At 38.0% G+C, this 25,525-nt stretch overlaps 1 protein-coding gene across 2 annotated transcripts in view; it reads right to left on the reverse strand.

The window, feature by feature from the left end:
* The window catches only part of LOC124712545 (protein argonaute-2-like), a 303,522-nt gene that overhangs the window by 159,319 nt on the left and 118,678 nt on the right, over positions 1 to 25,525 (reverse strand). For both annotated transcript variants that reach the window (XM_047242853.1, XM_047242854.1), the window contains exons 8-11: positions 21,411 to 21,548; positions 21,238 to 21,328; positions 19,996 to 20,137; positions 18,259 to 18,378 (exon numbers count right to left, since the gene is read on the reverse strand). In XM_047242853.1, the coding sequence (XP_047098809.1) occupies positions 18,259 to 18,378; positions 19,996 to 20,137; positions 21,238 to 21,328; positions 21,411 to 21,548 (491 nt within the window). The remainder of the gene's footprint in view (positions 1 to 18,258; positions 18,379 to 19,995; positions 20,138 to 21,237; positions 21,329 to 21,410; positions 21,549 to 25,525) is intronic.

Below are 25,525 nucleotides of genomic sequence, written 5' to 3' on the forward strand. Positions count from 1 at the left end.
AAAGATGGTTCGATGACACCAGCTGTTAAGAGATCGTCTATTTGTTTGTGAGCCACTCTCACGAGTTCTGGCTTGAGACGGCACGGTCGGCAAGAGATAGGCAGTCCATCTAGCAAGCAAAGTTTGTGGGCGATGCCGTCTGTAACCGCGGAAACGCGCGACGTGGTACACGAAGCGACTGTCTGTGGTTTTTTGTGCGCGGCGGCTGCTAGGCACGACACCCTTTAGCTACTCCTGGTGTGTATAAGATTCCGTGTAGTTGTGGGAAGGTTTTCATTGGAACCACAAAAAGAAGTATCAATACTCGCCTAACTGAACATAAAAGGAACTGTCGACTGGGACACATGGACAAATCGGCTGTAGCGGAACATGTTTTTGAAACGGGTGACCGTGAAATAAAATTTAGTGAGACGAGCGTGCTAGCTAAGACATCGCATTATTATGCACGTATGTATAGAGAGGCTGTAGAGATTTTTAAACACCACAATAATTTTAACAGGAAAGAAGAAGGCTTGAAGTTAGATAAGATATGGCGATCGACTCTGTACCAAAGATGTGACAATCGATTACCTTCGATCGAGAGTAATGACGCCAGCCAGAGATAGTTTTACTGTTGACAACAAGTGACGAGTGGTGGCGCCCTCTATGCGCTCTATATAAACAGGACCTCCACGGCCTAGCAGCCAGTCGTAGACTCACCTCAGATGATGTTGCCCGCAGCTGGCAACGAAACGTCAGGGAGAAGTTTTTCTACTATTGGACCACGGCCTCTTAGCCTGGAAGTTTTAATTACTGGTATGCAGAGTGTTTTATGCACTAAGGTCCCAGTGACAGATATCAGTGGGGCAGAATGTATGAAGTTAGTTTACGAGTAATATATATTATACTTATGTCACTGTCTTATTGTAGTGGGGTTATGATGCATTTCTGTTGAGCTTTTCAGGTTATGTTGTATTTCATTAAATTTTGTGGTTGGTGTTTCGTTTCTAAGCGAACAAGAATGTGCCACTATAATACGTGTATGCCAAGCTTTTCAAGAAGGGAAGGAGACAGATGTGAATTCTTTTCCCCCAAGTGACACTAACACTGAGAACATCCAGAATGAACTCAATAATTCTGGTGACGTTGCAACTCTTTGGGGGAGAGGAACTGAATGCGCCTCTTTGGGGGAGAGGTAGCGGACACACTAAAGAACCAACAATTTGAACTGAGAGTGCTGTTTTCCAGGCAGGAGGTGTCATGTTAACTAGCCATCAATGGACATTAAGGCTAACCTACAACCCATGGGAAGTAAGAAATGAAACATGAACATTAGAAGAAACATCACCGAGCTGCATCTTGAAGCTGAGGCAGAAAGAGCATTAAGTGAAATACATGCAGAGTATCACAGGTTAGGACTCTTGTATGAGCTTTTAAGAAATCGGTTGTGTCATGTGACGGATTTAGTGTCCCGTACATTCCTGGCCAAGAGAAGTCTACTAGTATGTAACATACGTCTTAATCTGAGGAAGAAATTTCTGAGAATCTGCACTTGGAGCATGGCACTGTACGGCACTAAGACATGGACTGTGGTGAAACTGGAACAGAAGAGAATAGAAGCTCTTGGGATGTGGTGCTACAGAAGAATGCTGAAAAACATGTGGACTGATAAGGTAATGAATGAGGAAGTTCTCTGCAGAATCACAGAGGAAAGGAATGTATGTAAAATGTGGAAGAAGTAGGGACAGGATGACAGGAAATCTGCTAAGACAACAGGGAATAACTTCCATGATACTAGAGGGAACTGTAGAGGGTTAAAAGTGGAGAGGAAGACAGAGATTGGGATGCATCCAGCAAATTATTGAGGACATAGGCTGCACATGCTACTCTGAGATGAAACGGCTGGTGCAAGAGAGGAAGTCATGGTTGACCATATCAAACCTGTCAGCAGACTGATGACTTCAAAATAACGGTTACAATGAAAGAGGGAATGGTTAATTCAGGTGGAAAGTTACTGAATGATTATCAATTTATAACCATCCAGGAATTAAATAGAATGCAGGTACAAATACATACACAGCAAATGTGGAATGGCATACAATGCAGTTGATGAATTTGGAGCGAAATATATGAAGTAAGACCAGAGTGATATGTGAATTAACACACAGCTAACAGGATACATGAAGATGACTATGGGAACGATTAATAGGGACCCGCACGAAGTGTAAACTTGGCCGAACTTACTGAATGAAAGGAAGGCTATAGCAAAGTTGCTGCAATTCTTGGCAGACAGCCTAGGCGATGCAGGGGTAGAGGTGACAGCACTGCAGGAGGCAGTATATGAACAACTAAATCCTATGTTGCTACACTCATGGCAGTTGCTATCTGTCCTGCAGAAGATACAGCATGACACAACCTCAGAACAGAAGCACACAGTAAAACCAATGGAACAGAGTTTATCATTGGTGTATTATACATCAACAGTTGTGTTTCATAGTGATGAAGCTAGGATTCATGTATTGGTTCAATTACCCATGGCTAATGTGGACATGCCTTACCAGAAAATTACAATATGAACAAGTAGAATGGCCTATACTGGGCCACAAATGTTGAGGTGTAACACATCATTTTAGAGAAAATAGTGGGTTACACTCACTGTCCTTCTAAACATGAAAGACAATCATGATATTTCACATACTTTTTTAATTAGTAGTCAAGTTTCAGGCAGCATATTGTGAGAGAAACGGTCTATTACCAAGTGCAGGAGGTACATGAGTGCAGCATATCTGCAAGATGGGCCGCTTGTTCTTAGATGCTGTAGCTTGGAAGTGTGATGCAGCCATGGAAGAACGGCACTCACAATAACAATAGCGACATCAAAGAAGCAAAACAAAAGAAGTTTTTAAACTGTCATTATGACACTAATTCTCTCATGTTTGATCTGTCAAAATGCATTCACACTGTAACCTCTAATGAGGCAAGACATCTGTAGTCAATCAAACAACTTTAATACAGTTGTGTCACATATACCCGATGGGAGTTATCGGTCGATGTATGAAGAAGCTTTAATACATCGGTATTGAAAGGAGAAATTATCTTTGTCAGTAAGTAGATTTCACAAGGATTACAAGATTTCTTTCAGCCTTTAGCACTGGAGACACTGCAAAACAAAATAAGTCTACTAAGAAGAACAAAAGCATGGTTATTCAGAACTGACTGGCAACTCCACATCTTAATTAATTCACTACATAGCTGACCTCACAAATTATATTATGTGCCATTTATTTATCACCTAAATAGACAGATACACTACAGCATGTGAAACACAGTTATTCTTGGATGAAACAGAAGTGATAGGGTGCCAGAGAAAAGTGCTGGAGCCATATCCATACTGCCAAAGGGCTGTCAAACACTGGGTTTACTTTGTGTTTCGTCCAGATGTAGTGAAAATAAACTGTTACAAAAAGGGATGACATAGAGGAGAGACGAGGTTAAAATTACAAAATAGTGGAATATTAGTCATTGATACAACCTATGATATAGCAGGTATGAGATTCTGTCTTCCAGCCACCATTAATGGAACAACAATAATAAACCTGACACAACTTTCATTTTACTGGCCAGAAAGACCGTTAGATATGCTGTCCAACCAAAAAATGACATATTTAAATGACACCTTGAAACCAGACCACCTATACTCATTATGATGAGTTTATAACCTTGCAAAGGGGACATATAATTGCTGAGCTAATGTTTCACCGTGTATGATAGTATCATGATAGACAGCGCATTAACATCCCAATCTCAAGTATCCAGGTTTCTGGTACAGCAGCTGTTCTGATTTTGACATGTGTATCCTACCTCTACCCAAGCAAAAAACAGCCTACCCCCATGAACTATCAGTTGATCAGCTATAAATGAACAGTATTACCCGTAGCAAATGATTAATTAAACAAGAATTGAATAACAAGCCACCTGTAAAACGGGCAAAATACCAAGCAAATAGACAAATATATTCTGTTAAATGATTTTTTTTTTTTTTACAGGAATTTGCTGAGAAAGAAGTGCGGTAATCTTATTATTGTGGTTTGTGCTGTGATGATGCCATATAACATAGGTTAAGGAATAGCCAATGAATCATGTGGTTTATTCTAAATCAGGGTAAGAAGAGAAAACTTGTATTTATTTTGTATAGTTATGCCAACTTGTAGATGATGTTTTCAGATTTTTTGTCCAGATAGGTAAACAGGTACAACTCCAGAGGCCTGATCTCTCTGAAGAAGGGAGGAGTGTTGCACCACACCCTAGTCTCGAGCTTCGTACTGCCTGGCGTCAATACAGCGAATCTGTGTGACAGGGAGAGGTGTACTGTCACTATCGTGACAACACACCATGAAGTAGGAAGGCGCATTCAGACTGCAAGAATACTTACTCAGTACACTGACACTGCAAAATAAGTCTGCCACCACATCTGAAAAGCAAAGTTGGGTCACCTTTCAGCTACAACAGAGTAGCCAAAAGAGCTGATCGAACAAGGCAAGCAGGTCAAGTGAAGTCACTATTGCTTCAAGGTGAGAAACGAGCACACTAACCTGGTTTTTGGCCAGGCTAAAGCGATGGCAAGAGGCAAACACTAGCTGGCCTGGTTGGCATAAATCAGGCTTTCTCTCTCTCTCTCTTTCTCTCTCAAATGTTTCAGTGTGCTCAGATGTTTCAGACAGTATGCCAGTGTGTACGTGTTGCCAAGCTCTGCCACCAGTAACCAGCCTCTATCTTTGAAAGGCTGTACACAATATACATAGCTGACCTACACTGGACCCAGGCTCCAGAAACTACAAACATCCACCTGAGCAGAAGATTGAATGCAGTCTACTTGACGTCTTCGTACCATTCGAGTCACCTATAGGGTGATCACCAACTGATGGTGACTGCCTCCTGAAATATGCTCACTATTTTTATATACTTGAATTTAGCATATTTCGTGACAGTACTCACTTTTCCGTGAAATGTTTATAACATGATATTTGACTTTTTTGTGTTGGCTTGTCATCTAGTGAAAGCATGATTCCATAATGCTGTTTCGTCGGCTGCGGAAATGTCCTGGTTCAATGCGTTTGCCTCATTTTTGGTGCTTCAAATACCTTCCTTCTTGATGTTTATATAAAAAAGTAGTAGAATAACTCATTTTTGCTGGTCACTTGCAAATTATTATAACGGGGACCTGTACATTGTTCCACCGTCACACACCGAGAGTTCACTGCCGACTGACTACGGTCAAAGACGACTCCAGCATCAAAGACATTTCATACAACACACAAGCTTCCACTTGTAACCAGTCTCTTTGATTTTCTTCGTCACATCTACTAATATTAATCAATATGCTGTCACTCTCGAACATATAAGCAAATTATCATAAAATAAGGCAAATTACAATTCACAAAAAATATTATGACAAAAATATAAGAAAACATTTACAACCTCCCTCATTAGATTTGGTATCGACAAATCCGGGAGAAAATAACACATCTCCCAGATCCATTATACTCGCCATGTGGTACATGTGTACGAGTCCAAACTGGTAGCTGCCTGGCTACCTCCTCATTGCAGTTTGGTCCTTGTGGACCACCACATCGCTGATCACTGCCCACGGTGGGCACACCGTCTTTGGTGTCTATCATGCTGGGGATACAGTTCTTTCTTCTTTCAGTCAAGTTGTGTGTAAAGTTCTTTTAACTGCAGTTTGATTCAGTAACCCTCTATTAGATACTTGAGCCACCTGGTGTAATGGGACATCCTCCTCTAGCATTAATTTTCCCCAACACTAGTTGTCGATACTTGTATTATCTTTCGAATTTTGGAGAATTCCATATTATCTCAACTGATTTTCTGAAAACTTTCATACAATGTTATCCACAGAATGTTATATTTCCAGCTAAAGAATATAAAAACGAAAACTTTATTTCAGACATTATAATCGATGAGTACTAGCTCTGAATGTACAGTTCCAAAAAATATTTTTAGAAACATTTGAAACTATGAATATTTGGCACACTTATGATTTCCACTATTAATTACACAATCTATTACTGTTTACTATGTTTATTTCTAGACTCATTTGTGAAAAAATAATCAAAATGAATAGAAATTCAACTGTCAAAAAACGTTGTAAACCCTTTGAAATGTTGTTATTTGTGCTGAGTGAGAAAGTAGTAAGCATGCCTCTGATGTGATCGGACATATTTTTGTATTTTGTGCTAACAACGTAATTTCGGCTTTGTTAATGTGAAAAATCAAAACACTGTATGATATTCAACACAACAACAAAAAGCCTGCAAAAACAATCTGCACATTTATTTAGAACAAGTCAACCATGAGGACTTAAAAATGTGAGAATTTCAGGTTCAAGAATCAGACCCTTAAGACTAGAAGGACTGGGCCCAACTCTGCGTGAAAAGATAAGTAAACTAGAAAGTTTAATGTAATCTTCACTCCTCTCAAATCTTCATAAAAGACTAAACTGGACAAATGCTGCAACTAGAAAGGAAAGGGTAGACTAAACATGTGGACTTCATCTGTGATTAATTGACTAATAACGAAGTTTTGTCTGTTGCAGAAATTACTTTTATTTTGTTGATTATTGAAATTTATGCACAAGTAAATTTTCAATCACATGGAGCAAAAACTGAATGTTGCCCAACAAAGGATCTTTATACCAACACTGATGATGTACTACCAATAGTGATGGACCGGTTCGAATGAAAGTGAAGAGTACTTTACAAATGCAACCAGGGACATCAAAAACAAAAGATAAGTATAAGCTATTTGTGGAGTTAATTTGTTTGTGGATTGGGTGCTTCTTAACAAAATGAATAGGCACTAAAGTAAAAGTGAGGTAGAAATGAAAGCTGCAAAATCTGATCAGGACATGTTTAAACCAGGTGCAATTGTAGTCAGCATAGAAACAGTAAAGACTGGTGTTTTGCATTTCATTTTTGGCAAAACTAGAGGAAATGAAGACAACAATAGCAAATTTAGTGCAATTAATGATCAGTTAACTGAAATATTAACTGAAAACCATAGCAAAATAGAGAGAGTACAAGATCAGATAGTTTAAATTAGTAACCAAGTTTCAGAGTTAAGAAATGGGTTTTCAGAGGATACTAATGTAAATGTTTCAGATCAAAAAATTTCAGTAGTTCAGGAAATTTGTATTAGCCAAAATCTGTGTGCAAACAATGGTATTGCCTGGTCTAACACTCCTATTAAAAGTTTTCCATCAGATAATTTACATCCAGTGGATTTATTGCACCACTGCAGAGATAGTTTTGTGTCAGGAATGAATGACAATCAAAAAATTAAATTTGTTAAAAGATTTCTTGAAGGCAAAGCTCCCATGTGCAGATTTAAATTTAAGTCAGTGGGAAACATATCAGAGTTTCAAGAAAATATTTTTAAATAAATTTTGGTCAGAAGCAGAACAGGGGAGAATCAAAAGGGAATTTTTGAATGGTCCTAATTATAGGAATAGGGACGGTACTTTGAACAAGTTTTGTAAGAACTTAAAAAATTAGCTCATATTGACAAACCATTTGATGAAATGACCTTCGTTGATGCTCTTAAAAGGAGATTATCAGATAGATTGAAGCGGGATTTAGTACACTGACCCGACAACTGTCTTGAACCATTTTTATGATATGATAGAAATCACAATGGCAGCAATCACAGAAACAGAGATATTGGTAACTTCTACCAGGATCAAAGTGTCAATGAAGAGAGAAATTCTGAACATCAGCAGGATAGGAATAATGGGGATAACCATGGACATTTTAAAAGAAGAAAGAACCACAGAAGTATCTATTCGGCAAAGGGCAGTGCGCCTCAATGAAGGTCCACAGTTTTGGGGTGAGGAAACGTAACAAGCACAGGACCCCCCGAGTTACTCTTGCAATTAGACAATAATAACAGTGTTAATGCTATGGTACATGTATCTGAAAATGAACAGGACTATCAGATCTGTCATTTATGTTTTGATCAGAGGTAATGTTATGCTATGTTTAATTATGGTGATGTAACTGCTAATCAAAAAGCAGAACGTAACGGTAGTGATACTTTTGATGTATTATGTACTAATGATCTTCTCTTGGGCGAAAACAGTGTTGTTGTTGTATGTAAATCAGGTGGCGACTGTAGTGGATCTGAACTAGGTGGTATTTTTTATGTAGATGTGAATGAGAGTTGTAACATAACTGGGTTGGTAAGTCTGAGACTGGTGGCTTACTGCAAATGAGTGTACGTGAGATAAGTTAATTTTTCCCACGTGGAATGTTTCCTTCCATTATATAGATAAGTTACTTTGATGAAGATGAGACTTGTATTGTCAGTAATGTTGTTGAAGCAATTTTGAAGGAATACGATGATAAGTATCAGGTATATGTGGAGTTTAAGAATAATGAATTTTCAGTGTTATTTGTAAATGATGTTGACAATACAGGCAAGGTAAGCAATGTTCATGATGTTGTAAGTCAGGATCATGGAATACCAGTCCAGTCAAACCAGTTTTCCATTAATTACGTGCAGCGTAATGATCCCTACAGTGACATTTGTTCGGGATCATACTGATAAAAAGTGAATTCTAGAATAAATTAGCTGGGGTTAGTGACAATTTGTACCCCAATTGGTGGAATGAAGTGAAAGGGGGTCTGAGCAGGAAGTGTAATTTTGACAGTGGTGTGTTTTGTGTTCCTTCCATAACAAGTGATGTTAGTTGTGCTATGGAGACTATTCATTGTGTTCAATCTTTACCTGACAACATGAGTAATTAAAGTAATTTTATGATACCTGTAAAGTTGATAAAATGGTGTGAAGTACCATATGACGAAACTGAAAGTGATCTTTCACAAGAAGTGTCTAATAACAGAGATGATGACTGAGACTTGGGTGTCCTTACATTAAGATTAAGAAAGATCAGTGGGAAGGGAACTATTTAATTAATAGAGGTAGCCTGATTTGTGGTATATGTGAATAATTTAGAGACAAGATTAAGTATAGTAAGAATTTTATGGAAATGCCCATTGTAGGTGGAAAGATAAGAGGAGCTACAGGTAAGCAAAGCAAATTGGTAAAAACTCAGGTGATTTTAACTTTTATTATAGAAAACAAGACCTTTGAATATGGATGCTTAGTGATCCCTAGGCTGGAAGAAAATATACACTGTATTAGTAGGATCATACAACTACATAATTCTGTAATCTAATAGATTTGATACATTTATGCCATGTGACTAAGTGGGTAGATCCTTTTACAATTTTGAAATGTGACAAAGCCATTAAATATCTAGTGATAAGTTTCTTATTTTAGAATGCTATTAGTGTTAAATATTATTGTCATTATTCTGCAGAAAGTGATCAAAATTAACTGTCACAAACTCTTTTGGGTAAAGTCACAGGTGTTGTGTTAAATTGAGTGAAGACTCATTTTATTCATATGTATTGTAAATATTAGGAATAGTATCTTGAAGTTTCATAGGTGCAAACCAAACACATATGTATGTTAAACACAGAATTCTTGTGTCAGTACATCATGGGCTATGGTCCATCCCTCATTTTGTAGGGATTTGTCGGATGCTGCAACAGTGCAGTCCAACTTTTCTTGCTTATGTACATAATGAATTTTAAACTGCTAATGGCGAAGTGAATGTTACTTTGAGATATCTATACTACATATGTGTATATTACCTTACTAGTTCATTTTTTCATTGAATTTAGCTCTGTTTACTAATGCACCATATGTGTGTACACTTTCTAATCCATTCTGACAGGAACCCTGAATACTTATTTTTTCAATATAGATAGGCAAAACACATTCTGTGGGATGTGAGAGAGGTATTGAGCAGCGTACTTAGTGCATAAAACAATGTTTCAGAATTCAATGTGAAAGCTAGACAGGAAGTTATGTATCCATTGGAGTAGGTGACGAGACATCTAGGGAACGATATGAAAGACATAGGTCAGTCCACTCCCACACTCCTGTATGACTGCACCCTTGTTGGTCCAGTGACTTGTAAGAGATCATAGGTGGTGGGAGATGAACTCAAGCATCTGCCTACTATATCAGTCTTGTGACTAAAATTTGTAAAGTGTTAGCTAAGAAATTACCCTTATGCAAAATTCTTGCATTTATATAAATATCAATGAGCTATTTGTTTACAAAAGTAGTCACTGCTATCAACAGTGTAATGCCCCCTAAATGTATGTTTTTTTCAAATATAGCAATTAACTTCCCAATCCATTATGTAACTTTAATTCTTGTTTGACTTGGGTTGATGTTCTGTGACTGATGATTTGTTTTGATCAACACAGAAATGGAAAACGTAAAATGTTCAGGAAGTCATTCTATTAACAATGTTGTAAATAATTATCAGCTGTTGTTGTGGTGGTCTTCAGTCCAGAGACTGGTTTGATGCAGCTCTCCATGCTACTCTATCCTGTGCAAGCTTCTTCATCTCCCAGTACCTACTGCAACCTACATCTTTCTGAATCTGTTTAGTGTATTCATCTCTTGGTCTCCCTCTATGACTTTTACCCTCCACACTGCCCTCCAATACTAAATTGGTGATCCCTTGATGCCTCAGAACATGTCCTACCAACCGATCCCCTCTTCTAGTCAAGTTGTGCCACAAATTTCTCTTCTCCCCAATTCTATTCAATACCTCCTCACTAGTTATGTGATCTACCTATCTAATTTTCAGCATTCTTAGCACCACATTTCCAAAGCTTCCATTCTCTTCTTGTCTAAACTATTTATCGTCCACGTTTCACTTTCATACATGGCTACACTCCATACGAATACTTTCAGAAACGACTTCCTGACACTTAAATCTATACTCGATGTTAACAAATTTCTCTTCTTCAGAAATGCTTTCCTTGCCATTGCCAGTCTATATTTTATATCCTCTCTACTTTGACATCATCAGTTATTTTGCTCCCCAAATAGCAAAACTCATTTACTATTTTAAGCGTCTCATTTCCTAATCTAATTCCCACAGCATCATCTGATTTAATTCCACTACATTCCAATATCCTCATTTTGCTTTTGTTGATGTTCATCTTACATCCTCCTTTCAAGACACTGTCCATTCCGCTCAACTGCTCTTCCAAGTCCTTTGCTGTCTCTGACAGAATTACAATGTCATCGGCAAACCTCATAGTTTTTATTTCTTCTCCATGGATTTTAATTCCTACTCCGAATTTTTCTTTTGTTTCCTTTACTTCTTGCTCAATATACAGATTGAATAACATCGGGGATAGGCTACAACCCTGTCCCACTCCAGTCCCAACCTATGCTTCCCTTTCATGCCCTCGACTCTTATAATTGCCATCTGGTTTCTGTACAAATTGTAAATAGCCTTTCGCTCCCTGTATTTTACCCCTACCACCTTCATAATTTGAAAGAGAGTATTCCAGTCAACATTGTCAAAAGCTCTCTCTAAGTCTACAAATGCTAGAAACATAGGTTTGCCTTTCCTTAATCTATTTTCTAAGATAAGCCGTAGGGTCAGTATTGCCTCATGTGTTCCAAAATTTCTAGGGAATCCAAACTGATCTTTCCGAAGGTCGGTTTCTACCAGTCTTTCCATTTGTCTGATAAGAATTCCTGTTAGTATTTTGCAACCGTGACTTATTAAACTGATAGTTTGGTAATTTTCACATCTGTCAACACCTGCTTTCTTTGGGATTGGGATTATTATATTCTTCTTGAAGTCTGAGGGTATTTTGCCTGTCTCATACATCTTGCTCACCAGATGGTAGAGTTTTGTCAGGGCTGGCTCTCCCAAGGTTATCAGTAGTTCTAATGGAATGTTGTATACTCCCGGGATCTAGTTTCGACTTAGGTCTTTCAGTGCTCTGTCAAACTCGCCACGCAGTATCAATCTTACCCCTAGTGATATACACCTCTACATCCTTACATTTATCCTCTAGCCATCCCTGCTTAGCCACTTTGCACTTCCTGTCGATCTCATTTTTGAGACGTTTGTATTTCTTTTTGCCTGCTTCATTTACTGCATTTTCTGTATTTTCTCCTTTCATCAATTAAATTCAATATCTCTTCTGTTACCCAAGGATTTCTATTAGCCCTTGGCTTTTTACCTACTTGATCCTCTGCAGCCTTCACTATTTCATCTCTCAAAGTTACAAATAATTATCAGAATGTAATAAAATTATGCACTGTTGGTTAGTAGTGATACATTTCAATCAATTATTTTTATCTCCAACACTCAGTACATATTTTTTGTCAGTTGTAAATGAATCTTTTAGGTTTCTATGCATGTAGGTTAGTTTGCATGAACAGTAAGCAAATAGTGTGGAAGACATTTATGTTTGAGATAATAAATCAAGTATAGACTGTAGAACAAGACGTATACATTTCTGATTTCCCACACTGATTTTAGCCCCCACGCTACTCGATTATGTCATGATTCCATGCCATTTGTGACTCTGATGGCCTGTATTTATCCTAAGTATTGCATTATTGTATTTCACTGGAACTTGAGTTGTGTGCAAACTCATGCTTAACTCTGTTTTGAGTACCCCTGGTCATCACGACAGTGTGTGTACTCAAGGAGAGTGTGCAACTATTGATTGAGACTAGATGCTTCCTCTAATAATTCTTTACATTAGTACAAAGTAATTTTTGCTTTGTTAATGTGAAAAATCAAAACGCTGTACGATATACTAAAATATGACAAAATATATTAATGTAACAACAAAAATTCTGCAACAACAATCAGGAAATTTATTTCGATCAATTCAGCCACGAGGACCTAAAATGTGTTAATTTCAGCTTCAAGAATCAGACCCCTAGACAAGAAGAACTGGACCCAATTCTACGTGAAAAGATAAGTAAACTAGAAAGTTTATTGTAATCTTCACTTCTCTCAAATCTTCATAAAAGACTAATGTGGACAATAGCTGAGACTGGGAAGGAGGGTGTAGATTACACCAACTTATCTTCAGCATTCTTCTGTAGCACAATGTTTCTTCTTAAATATACCACTTATCATCAACATTTCACTTCCATATAGAGCTACTATCCATACAAATGTTTCAGAAAAGTTTTTATAATGCTCACATTTACGTTCAATATTAATATGATTCTCTTCTTGTGAAATTTCTCTTGGTAAAGGATGTTAAGAAAACTTTTAGAAATTAACTTACACTTGAATTGTGCAACACAACTATTTGGTCCAACAGTGCCCTTAAAACTGTTTATACCCATACATGTAGTGAGGTGATGGCATATGGCAAAAACACTCTTTAGCATAACACAATATATACAGAACAATTAATTAAGAACTTGACTGTGGTGGAAGTTATGACTTCAGGCTCATCATTTGGATAGCTGGTCTTATTAATATTATTTGTTTTTATTTTATTATTACAATAAGTTTACTCTACTCCACATTTAACACTGCAGGAGAGAATGAACACACACACACACACACACACACACACACACACACACACACACAGATGCATTTATAAGACCACCTCTTATGAAATAAAGGCAATGGTGAAGCATGGATGACTTGCCTTCTAAAATTAATTTTGTTGCCTTTGTACAAGAAGAGATCACTTCTTAAAAAGTAGAGGAGGTAGAATCCTATGCCGACAAGACATATGACCTGTTCACTGACCATCAAGAGTAAGGAGATTCTGCACCCACTGAGGACAGTTTTGACCTCAGGATCCTCAAACTTTATACACTGAAGAGCTAAAGAAACTAGTACACCTGCCTAATGTGGTGTAGAGCCCCTGTGAGCATGCAGAAGGATCTTAACACAACATGGCATGGACTCAACTAATGCCTGAGATAATACTGGAGGGAATTGACACCATGAATCCTGCAGGGCTGTCCATAAATCTGTAAGGAAAGGGGGTGGAGATCTCTTCTGATGAGCACGTTCCCAGTGGAAGTGTTTAAGCATTGAAAAGCATTCTTGGAGCCACTCTGTAGCAATTCTGGATGTGTGGCGTGTTCTGACGGAATTGTCCAAGTTCGCTGGAATGCACAACAGACAAGAATGGATGCAGGCGATCAGTCAGAATGCTTATGTATGTGTCAGCTGTCAGAGTCATATCTAGATGTATCAGGGGTTCCGTATCACTCCAACTGCACATGCCCCACAGCATTTCAGAGCCCCTACCAGCTTGAACAGTCACCTTCTGACACGCAGGGCTGTAGACTTCCATCTGCTCGAGACAATTTTAAACAAAACTTGCCTGAACAGGCAACACGTTTCCAGTCATCAACAGTCCAATGTTGGTGTTGGCGAGCCCAAGCGAGGGATAAAGCATTGTGTCGTGCAGTCGTCAAGGGTACATGAGTGGGCCTTTGGCTCCGAAAGCCCAAATCGATGATATTTCATTGAATGGTTTGCATTCTGACACTTGTTGATGGTTCAGCATTGAAATCTAAAGCAATTTGCGCAAGGGTTGCAATTCTGTCACACTCTTCAGTCATCATTGGTCCCATTCTGCAGGATCTTTTTCTGGCTGCAGTGATGTCAGAGATTGGATATTCACAGTACACTCATGAAATTGTCATATGGGAAAATCACCACTTCATTGCTACCTCAGAGATGCTGTTTCCTGTAACTCGAGCGCCAACTATAGCACGACATTCAAACTCATTTCAATCTTGATAACCTGCCATTGTAGCAGCAGTAACCAATCTGACAACTGCGCCAGATACTTGTTGTCTTATATAGGTGTTGCCGACTGCAGTGCCGTATTCTGCCTGTTTACATATCTCTGTATTTGAGCAGGCATGCCTATGCCAGTTTCTTTGGCACTTCAGTGCGAGATTCGTTATTAATGTGAAAGTAACTATATTTCTCAGTCAGTCCATACAGTTTCTGGGCATTGTGCTGAACACTAACAGCACCCTAAAAACTGAGGTTTAGAAAAATCAGTAATGTTGAGAAAAGCCTTACAGATAAGCATAAAATTATGTTAAGGGAAACCAAAATCTTGTCCTAAGCATCAAGCTACTGGATCTGTCATGAATGTGGACTTAGGGAGCAGAACATGCAACAATAATTTTACAATGGCTGAATCTTGTGTGTGGAAGTGGGCTATCAATGTTGACAGCCTACAGAAAAATCAGTGAGGAGTTTACCACCAATACAGGCAGTGGCAGCACTAGTATCTTTCCATTGTTAGCAATGACAGGATCTCTGGCAGCACAATGAAAGGCCAACTATACATTTTAGATAGCCATCACAGCAACAACTAAATTAATCAGTTGCTTTTAATGAAGATGATGGAGGCATTTATCAAAAGTCTGAGTTTTTACCCTATACTGACACAGCAAGAAGGCTGAGAATATTTTATACAATGATATCATAATGAGTTAGCTCTAACAAAGAATCTTGCCTGAAAGGTAAGCATTTTTTTAGATACTTGACTGCTGTTCAATACCTTCTCTATTTCATGAACAGTGATCTATTTCCCTTATACATAATATCTTCCATACTCACTTTTTCATTAGTGTTCTGTGTTGGCGCAAGATTCCCTCATGAGTGGGTAGCAGCAACTGGTCACTGTCACTGCAGGTAAGAACTTCTGCCTGGACTTCAAGACAATAGAACGGCCAGATGAGGACGCAAGTAGGAGAGTCTGGCCATGACCACACGAACATATCTGTAACTGTCTCTCACCATGTAGCACTAAATACAGTCCTCTTTTGTCAATCGTGTACTTTTATTTTCAACCACCTTTCCTTAGCAATGAGTGTGTGCATTCATCTGAACTATGGAAACAGCGAGGCAGTACAGAATTACTGTGTTTTGCGGCTGACAACATCTCTGTTCTCCTGGTGCGAATAAAACTACTCGAAAGTGATCCAGCACAAACAACATGTGCTCTGAGTCACACATACGCTGAATTACAAGTAACCAGTTACCACTGCACTGTGCACTCTGAGATTAGCATGCTTTATGAGTTCCTCCCATGCATCAAGAGGTATGCTCGCAGTAGAGCTCTCCAGGCTACAAATTCCTCAAGAATCACATTGTAAAGTGCACCTCAAGCCGGCAGACATCATTACTCCACCTCACAGTTCCCGTAACACAACACCTGTGAGCAGTGCAGTCCATTGCAAATGCCACCGGCAGCTGCAGTCCAGTCAGCACACCAAAGATTCCAGAGCAGTGATAAAATCATGAGTGACTGGATTCTCCACATTCGTTCCCTCAGACAGAGTAGAACAAAGTAGGCTGTTCCTTCCATTGTGGGGTTGACTGTGGAGGGCCACCATCAGAAATGGAGGAAAACGGAGCAAAACTAGGGCAAAGCTCTACATTGCCTCGCTTATTTGTATGGAAACAAAAACAGCACACATCAAGCTAGTCACTTATCTGCCCTCTCAAGTTTTCAATGCTGCTCTTCTAAGATTTATTTCACATCGAGGCATTTACACAAATGTTTACAGTGATAGTGGGGAGACATTTGTGAGAGCAAGGAATGAGCTGCATGAACTGCACAAACTGTTCAGCTCTCAGTTCCAGGAAACACAAATCAAGAACTATGCATTGCAGAATGGTATATATTGGCAGTTTATCCTACATCGCTTTCTTCATTTTGGTAGACTCTGGGAAGCAGTTATAAAATACATTAAGACACATTTAAAGAGAGTTGTGAGAAACCAGGTATTGATGCCTGAAGATTTATACACACTTCTAACTCTCACTGAAGTATGTTTGAATACCTGATCCATTACGCAACTTCCTGATACCCCATATAAATCCTCATACCTTACTCCAGGCTTTTTTCCTATTGGTGAACCCATGACAACAGTCCCAGAATCAAGCTTGCTTTCAGAGCCATCATCCAGGTTGTTGAGAAGACAACTCATACAGTAGTGTACACAGCACATGTGGAAACAGTGGCCACAGAACTACTCATCACACCTGCAGCAGAGAACTCAGTGGTCATCAATGAAAGGCAATCTACAGCCAAGTACAGTGGTTCACCTGAAGTGAGACAACTTGCCACCTCATGTGTGGCCATCTGGGGTCTTTGTTTGAACACAACCTGGTCCTGATTGTTTGGAGCAACATGTTTCAGTGCCCACAGCAACCAGAACCTATAAACGACTGCTGTCAAAGATCTGTGTTGTTCCAAAGGAAACATGTACTTTAGCATCCATAACCATTCATTTACTATCTGAACTTACATTTCTTTTGTGCACAATGGATATGATTTTTTTCAATCATTAATTTGCTTGTTTGTGTGAGCTAACATTACTCGGTATGATTATATGTATTTGTGTAATTTCAATCAATTAGGTGGGCAGAATGTTCTGTGTTGGTGCAAAGCTCCCCCTATGAGGGTGCATCAGTGACTGGTCACTGTTGCTGCAGGTAAGAATTTCTACCTGCCCTTCAACACAATGGGATGGCCAGATGAGGGCAGAAGTAGGAGAGTATGGATGTGACTGACAAGCCACACGGACATACCTGTACCTGAATCTCACAATGTAGTACTAAATACAGTCCACTTTTACCAATCATGTACTTTTATTTTAAACTGTCTTTTCTTTGCAATCAGTGTACATATTCGTTTGGGCTGTGGAAAGAGCTACACAGCACATAATTACTGAGTGTTTTGCAGCTGCCTACAAATGATGTTGGACTCATTAGATACTGGATAAGAGGTATAGCTACTTCATTTCATTTCTGTACAATGTTAAATGCTGACTGTATTATATTTATGCAACATGATACTGTTTTTAATCTGTGACTGATTCTTAACAACAGACTTCATAAGAGGATGGATATCCTGAACCTGTGGTCAGTTTATCTGCCTGTCTAAAACGGTCTCTACAAGAGGTTTCAGAACCCATGGCTGTAAAAAGTTATGCAGACCTCAACATACTGCCTAAAGTGGGCAATGTGACCATTCAGTAACAAATTTCTTTTTTGGTATTTCTCAGTCTTGGGGCACACAAATAGTATTGTGATTGGATTCGACTTCTAGTAAGCCATCATCAGATAAGTTGATTATGTTACATAGTAACTCATCAACTTAATGGCTCTGCTCACTTTTTCAGATGAAAATCTACTGTTTAACACATTCAAATGATCTAATGATGACTTACTAAGAACTGGCATAATATGTGTGGTAAGAGGCTAAGAAATTCAACAGAAGAATTTTGTTGTAAATGGCTGCCCAGTCAGAATAGCACACAAAATGTCCTAAATATATTCATAATACTTACAGAGTGATCAATCTTGCTTTTTCTTTCAACAGTTGAGGTTGCAGCATATTTGATCATAGCTGAGGTCTGCTGCTCATCCATTTTTTTGAATGTAACTTGTCCCTTCACTATTGTGCATAACTGAAAAAATATCAAGAGCAATCACATGTTAAATTTGCAACTTTCTAATTTAGTAGACACAAAAAAACTGGCTCTGATTAAATAAGTATTTTTCACATTTATGAATAATATTACTTTTCGGCTCAATATAAAAATAAAATGCTTTGATTTGGAACAAAAGTTAGTATTATCATTAAAAAAAATTACAGATATTGACGACAATTATTTATCAGTGCATCTAAAAGTGATGAAACGTCTGCTAAATGTAATGAGAAAATTGTGAAGTCTACTGGCGCACAAATTATTCGTAAGATTGAAATATTTATCCTTTTAATGATAACTTTGAGGATTATTAGTCTAACTTCAGTTTCCAATATATTAAGATAATGGTACATCTTGAAATTACGCAAATTCTGAGATTACTGCTGGTATATGAAAAACAAAAACTGATTTGTTATGTCAGATACTAATTGACAATGTGTTTTCTGTTTATGATATAATTGGAGCAGAATATATAATTTGTACAGTTACAATATGATAGTTCCTGGTATTATTATCATTTTTATTATGGCTGCCAAATTACTTTCAAAAATCAAGTGTGTACTAATTAAAATAAAGAAAAGGCAATTACTCACCTACAGCTGACTGATGTGAGGTGCATAAAAACACACAACAGAGAACAGTATTTACACTATCTTTCCAGCTCTTGATCTTTCTCTGGTAAAAGTACATACATTCACACACAAAACCAGGCAGCCACTGAAATACATACACACCCCAAGCCACAGTGATGCTAACTCTTGATTATTGACAGTGGTTGCCAAGGAAAATAGAGGTGGGGAGGGGTAGGGATGGACACATAAAGTGAGGATGGGGTAGCAGGACACCATGAGCCAACTCTTTTGACAGATGACTCAGTGGCTGCACAACAAGATGAAAGGAGATCAGAGGGCAAAGCATAAGGCAGAGGGAGGGGGAAGGATGGAAAATGGAAAGGAGAGGGAGGTGGAATGATGAGGCAGACACGGAGGTATCCCTCATCTCAGGGCACGGTGAGAGGTAGTAAAAACCCCGATGAAGGATGTGGTAAAACTTTTCGAGGTCAGGGTGATGCAGGATGACCACTGATGTGTTGGTCAGTGCTGCTTAACAGTTTACTGGTGTTTTGGTTTTTACTGAATCCATAATCATTCCTTGACAGAATCTATAATGATTCTTTGGGCACAGACCTGACCTGGGTATGCAGTCTTCTTCCTCAAACAATACAGGTTTATTCCAAAGGAAATTCTGATAAACATTTGAACCACACACCTGAGTGATATGAAGCCTGCTTTGTACAGGAAATCAAACAGGCAGAGATGAAGGCTTATATTCTTAAAACAGGTACTACAGTCCTCCATAGAGTGGCATATGCTCACTAACATTCACTTGACTCCTGCAATTGTTGTTGCCACAGTTGTTGTTACACTCCTGCTGCTGCTGCTGCTCCCATTTCTCTGATACCTTGCCATACTTTCAGTTATGCTCTTCTCTTTCACCAATCAAATTCTTTCCTCTAACTTTTTCAAGCCACAATAAATTATTACTAGGAACAGGAAATGTTTTTCCAAAAGCAATGCAGTGCTGCAAAATCATTACCTCAACTGGTAGAAATATTGGAGTGTTTCTATTTTGTGCTCCAACATGAAGACAAGGCAAATTTGGATATTTTAAAGTGTATTTCTTCTCTCTTCGGAAATATTCCTCTATAGTTATTGGTCTCCCATCAGCCAATTTGAATCTGTAAGTAAATGATATGAATTGATGTAGAGCAAAAAACACATGTGCCCTTCTATATGTCATGACAGGGTCTCAGAGTGATTTGTAATAAAATGACTCAGCACACGTTTCATTCAACGTACAGCTGAAACTGATACTGAATTTTTCTGAATTTCTGTGTTTTCCAAATTCCCAAAGTCTTTTACGATTCCCTAACTTTTACAGGTTAGATCTATTCCCCTTAGGTTCCAAGGTTATTCAGCCAACTTACCACCCTGAAATAGGGATTAAAGAAACTTGATAGGAAAGAAAGAATATCTACTGAAACCAAAAGAGAGTAGGGTTACTTATGTCATTTATTTATTCAATTATTACTTTTGTTCAATTAGTATTTTCTCTTCAATTATTATTTTTTCTAATATGAATTTAATCAATCCAGTCAGCACTGGTAGAATTCCAGTATTGTCAATAACCACACTTAGCAGATGAAAAACTATTCCTAGTTTTGAGAACTGTTAGTTTCTTCCTTAGGGAGAAAAGAATAATATACTGGAAAAGAGAAGCAAGTCACTTGGCCCTCAGGAAGAAAGGGACAGGGTTGTTGTTGAGACAAAGGGAAACAAACATGAAGGGTGAGGCACCTGGACAGCATAGGATGCCGAAGATCTGATGCCTTGTCACTTTTCATCCTGGAGTTTGGGTGAACTGTCCTCACTTCATAAACTTCCCAATCTATCCCTCTTTTCTCCTAGAGAAGGGAACCAACAGTTCTGAAAGTTATACATACTAGCACGTATTTTCATATCGTAAGGAACTGCATGGAACATTTCTGTGTTCGAGTCGTGTACTACTTCCGCATCAGATCCATGTTTTCACATTGTAGGGAGCAAACACTCACAGCTGAAAAATGAGGCCTGCAATGCAGAAACTACATGGACCTTCTTGAGGTAATTATCTTTCTTAAGTATTTACTGCATAAAACAGCATAAAACATTAAATGTACTTACCTGTTCTTAAGATCAAAATGCATCAAAAACTATTTTTATCACAGAATAAATCATTTACAATTTATTAAATCAGTTTCTGAAATAAAATTATATCAAGTAAACTGTAAGTACTCACTCCTGCCTCCTGGCACTTAAAACAGCTGAGTTCACACGATATATGCGTTTTGATGTTGTCTGATCTGGCAATTTATACTCCACTTTAAGACCTGAAATTACAGACTAAAGTAATTACATTTCTATGATAAATTTTAACTGGAGAACAAAATGGAAGAAAAGAGTACAACAAACCTCTGAGGAAAGCTGTTAAATCTGCTACTTGGTCCCGATTTAATTCAACATCAGGGTTGAATGGAGCATATCTTGACCCAACTACTTCATCCATGATCTCCCTAACATTTTTATCTGCTGGAAATCCTTTGTGTGCCACTGTGACAAACCATATGGTACATAAATCAGAATCTGATCACAACAAATCTTTCAACAAGAGGTCACTCATTAAGAAAATTCTTGGGATTATTCGAGACAGAAGAATGGTATCTTATTAACAGCTAGAGGAGGAAGAAGGAAAAGGCTATCAAACTACTGCTAATGTTGATTTTTACAGAAGCTTTTAAAACAGTTTCTTCCTCGTGTATCACAATTTGGTGCACTGGAGCATAATCTGTAAGCAGTACCAAGCTAATTTCATTAGAAGACTGAAGCTTTTAGTTCAACTCCAAGTCTAACACACAGCTGGAACATCAAGAAGGTTCACTACACCATTGTACAGTTCAAATTACAAAACCACAGTTTGACCAATTCTTGGATGTTGATCATCCATCCCATCAAGTTGAATTAATGGCAAAGACAGAAAAGATTCAAAGAAGATCTGCGCAGTTTGGTACGGATTTGTCTAGCAAGCATGAGTCACGCAGATGTCATAAAAATTGTGGTGGGGCAGATTACAAGATAGGCACTGCACATCACAGTAAGCTTACTCACAAAATTTTATGACTCCACGTTCCATAATGAGTCAAAAAAATACAACTTCCTCAAAAATACAAATTGTGCAATAACAATGCTAAAAAAATTACAGAAAATCAGACTTATATGTATTTGTAAGGTCAACATACTATGAGTTTCTCATTGCTTCTGCTTCATCATCCATAATAGTTTTTTGGTTTGCACATCACTTTTAACAATTTGAATTCAGCTATTTTTGTTGATATTTTCCATCATTGTTTTACTGTTGTCACAAATCCATAAACTTTTTCCATTTATGCATTTTGTATTTTCTTGTTTCAAAAACACTATTTCTTTTAAAATAAGGATTTTGAGGTCACTATTTAGTACCTTGATAGTTTCTTTTTTTATTTACCATTCCAAAACTGTTGATGTTTATCATGCACACAATCATGACGTGACCAATTAACATCGTCCCAATCCACGTTCACAACACCTTCCATGTAACAAGTTCCACTTCAGGCACATTTTGTGTTTTTTTCTGAGACTGATGTATCAGTATAGTGCTGGCCTATTGGCACTGTCTTGATTTATTTATTTGAACAGTATGCCTGGCAAAGTCAAACCACTTCTTTCATCACTCTTCCTGATGGGTTAGACTGAGAATGGTAATTAGAAATGATAACATACTTGACAGCTTCCCATGTTGAAATTCTTTAAAATTATAAACTGTGTGCCATTACCAATGAGTAATCTCCTTGTCTCACATAAAAAAGTTAACTATTGATGTTTTATTTGATACTTTAATAGGATACAGTGTCAGATATTGTGACCAACACTTAATTGCTACAAAAAATGTAAGGTGCTCCATCTCTACCTCTTGATAATGGTCCAAATATATACTCAGCTGTCAAATTATGTAATTCCTTTGGCACTATTGGAAACGTGTTAACACCTAAATCGTTGCTGTTAACTTTAACTTTCTGAGACAAGACACCTATACCTCAAAACTTCCTTCACTAAGTTCGCAGCACTCGATTCAGTCAGCGAAATAACAAACAGTGTAGATGGAAGTAAACACAACAAATCTTCTGATAAAGGTTTAAACAGAGTTTCTAGTGCCTGGACGCACAAAAAAGCTCCTTCTGTTAAGTGGACAGCCATGGGAAAGGCCTTTCACCTCCCCTTCATCATGCTTTACACCGAGAATATTCTGTATTCAAAAAGTAGATCCCCACACTACATTAACTGATGTAGCAGAAAACACTCTGGACATGGAAGAACACTGTTCACATGGCAAGGAAACTGGCTTTGAAGTGAGTACATTGTCACTACTGTGTAGTGTGAAAGGTCTGTGGTCTGTGCAACAATTTCACTGAATCAGGATCCCTTATTACAAAGTGTTATGATTAATAGAGAATGATAGGAAAACAGAAATACCAGTACTCCCTAGGATAATACAATTCAGTGTGCATTAATCAAGAAATAAGCTCCATATACTGCAAGCATTAATGGATGAACATTCACCACCCCCATTTGTAATAACACAACATGGGGTGAAAGACAGTGAAATTGAGTATCACAAAATAGATGGTTACCGTATTTACTCAAATGTAAGCCGCACTCGAATCTAAGCCACACCTGAAAAATGAAACTCGAAATCAAGGAAAAAAAATTTACCTGAATCTAAGCCGCTCCTGAAATTTGAGACTTGAAATTCAAGGTGAGAGAAAAGTTTTAGACCGCCCCTCCAAATCGAAACAAAGTTGGTCCATTGTAATGTGAAACACAATTGAGGTCGAATGGATGAAGATACAGCTACAGTAGTTTGGTTCGAGTCATAAGCTTAACAGTTAAGCTCCGTCCGTATTTATACAGGTACCCTTCCTTTTTCAAATGCTTTGTCTGGTTTGAATCGATTGCTTATTTTGCTTTGATCTGATAAGTGCCATTCTCTTTGTTATAGGTGTTTATGTCACTCTAAGCTGAAAATGCATTATTGTACTGTGTCATGCATTGTTTGTCGCATTCTGATAACGAGTGTTTATGGCCTGTCGCCGCTCACGACGTGGCTTGCGTAGTGTTCGCTACTGACTCTTACTATATATATATATATATATATATATATATATATATATATATATATATATATATATATATATTAAAAAAAAAGGAATTATCTCATTAGCGAAACAACAGCAAGAGACTGCTATTTGTTGTTACTTACACTGCTGCTTTCTCTGATAATGATCAACAAGAACCAAATAATAGCTGCGTATGATAGATGTTCTGAACGAGAGTTTAGCGAAAATTTTTCTCCGTTTGAAAATCTTTGCAGACGCCTCTTTAGTACATTACATTCTGCACAGAAGTTAGAGTCACCTTAGATTTAAAAATTTAGTCAGTTGCTGTGCTTCATTTCTGACTGTATCACTATTCAGTATAAGAATAATACGAATATAAACATGAGATGATATATATATTCATCCGCGTTTGCTGTTGTCTTGGTCTAGTTTCGTAGTTTATTAGGCAGACAGGATTTAAATGAGATAGCAGCAAACACGAAAGAATACATGGCATAATGTTTACATTCTCCTGCCTTTTCTTTTAATTTATTTACTGACGCAGGGATTTTGGTGCCAGTATTTATCTTTGTGCCTGCAAAGCATACCTGTGTTGCGCTACATATATTTGACGGCAGAAGTTAGTTGTGGCGACAACTACCAACATTTTTCAGAACTTCCGCTTCCTTTGCACTCGATTCTAAGCCACACGCGGTTTTTTGGATTACAAAGACCGGAAAAAAAGTGCAGCTAGATTGGAGTAAATACGGTATGTGTTAGATGTGTTAGTAGATAACTGCAGGCAACAACGTGAAAGGGGGTGGGGGTGGCAATATTTGTTAATGAACATCTCACATTTAAAAAAAATCTCATTTGTTGAACAATATACTAAAGAAGGTACAAGTGGAATGGCTGCTGGTTTTGTGGCCCACACAAACACTCAGCCTGGGGTATTATGTTGTGACAGGCAGACCATTACACACAATGCATCATCCCCCGCACCGCATTTGGATTACAGTGCTACAAGGATAGCAGTGCCGAATGTGCAGTGTCATCATGGTGGAAATACAACATTGAAAACCGAGTGCACGTACAATTTGGAACCTGTACCGACTACACATCAATAATGGCAGCAAACAAAAAATTTGCTCGTGGACTTTGAGGACAATGCCACCACTGACAATGTTTTAACGGACAAAGATTGCAAGATTAGATTAGATTAGATTTACTTTCATTCCAATTGATCCGTAGTGAGGAGGTCCTCCAGGATGTGGAACATGTCAGAAAAACAACAATACATGACAAATATTTAAACTAAAACAAATAAGCTAATGTACCATTCCACAGGTCCCAAGTGGAAAGATCGTCATTTTTTAATGAACACTAAGAGTCATTTTA

The sequence above is a fragment of the Schistocerca piceifrons genome, chromosome 8 (assembly GCF_021461385.2).
Source record: "Schistocerca piceifrons isolate TAMUIC-IGC-003096 chromosome 8, iqSchPice1.1, whole genome shotgun sequence".
NCBI lineage: Eukaryota > Metazoa > Arthropoda > Insecta > Orthoptera > Acrididae > Schistocerca > Schistocerca piceifrons.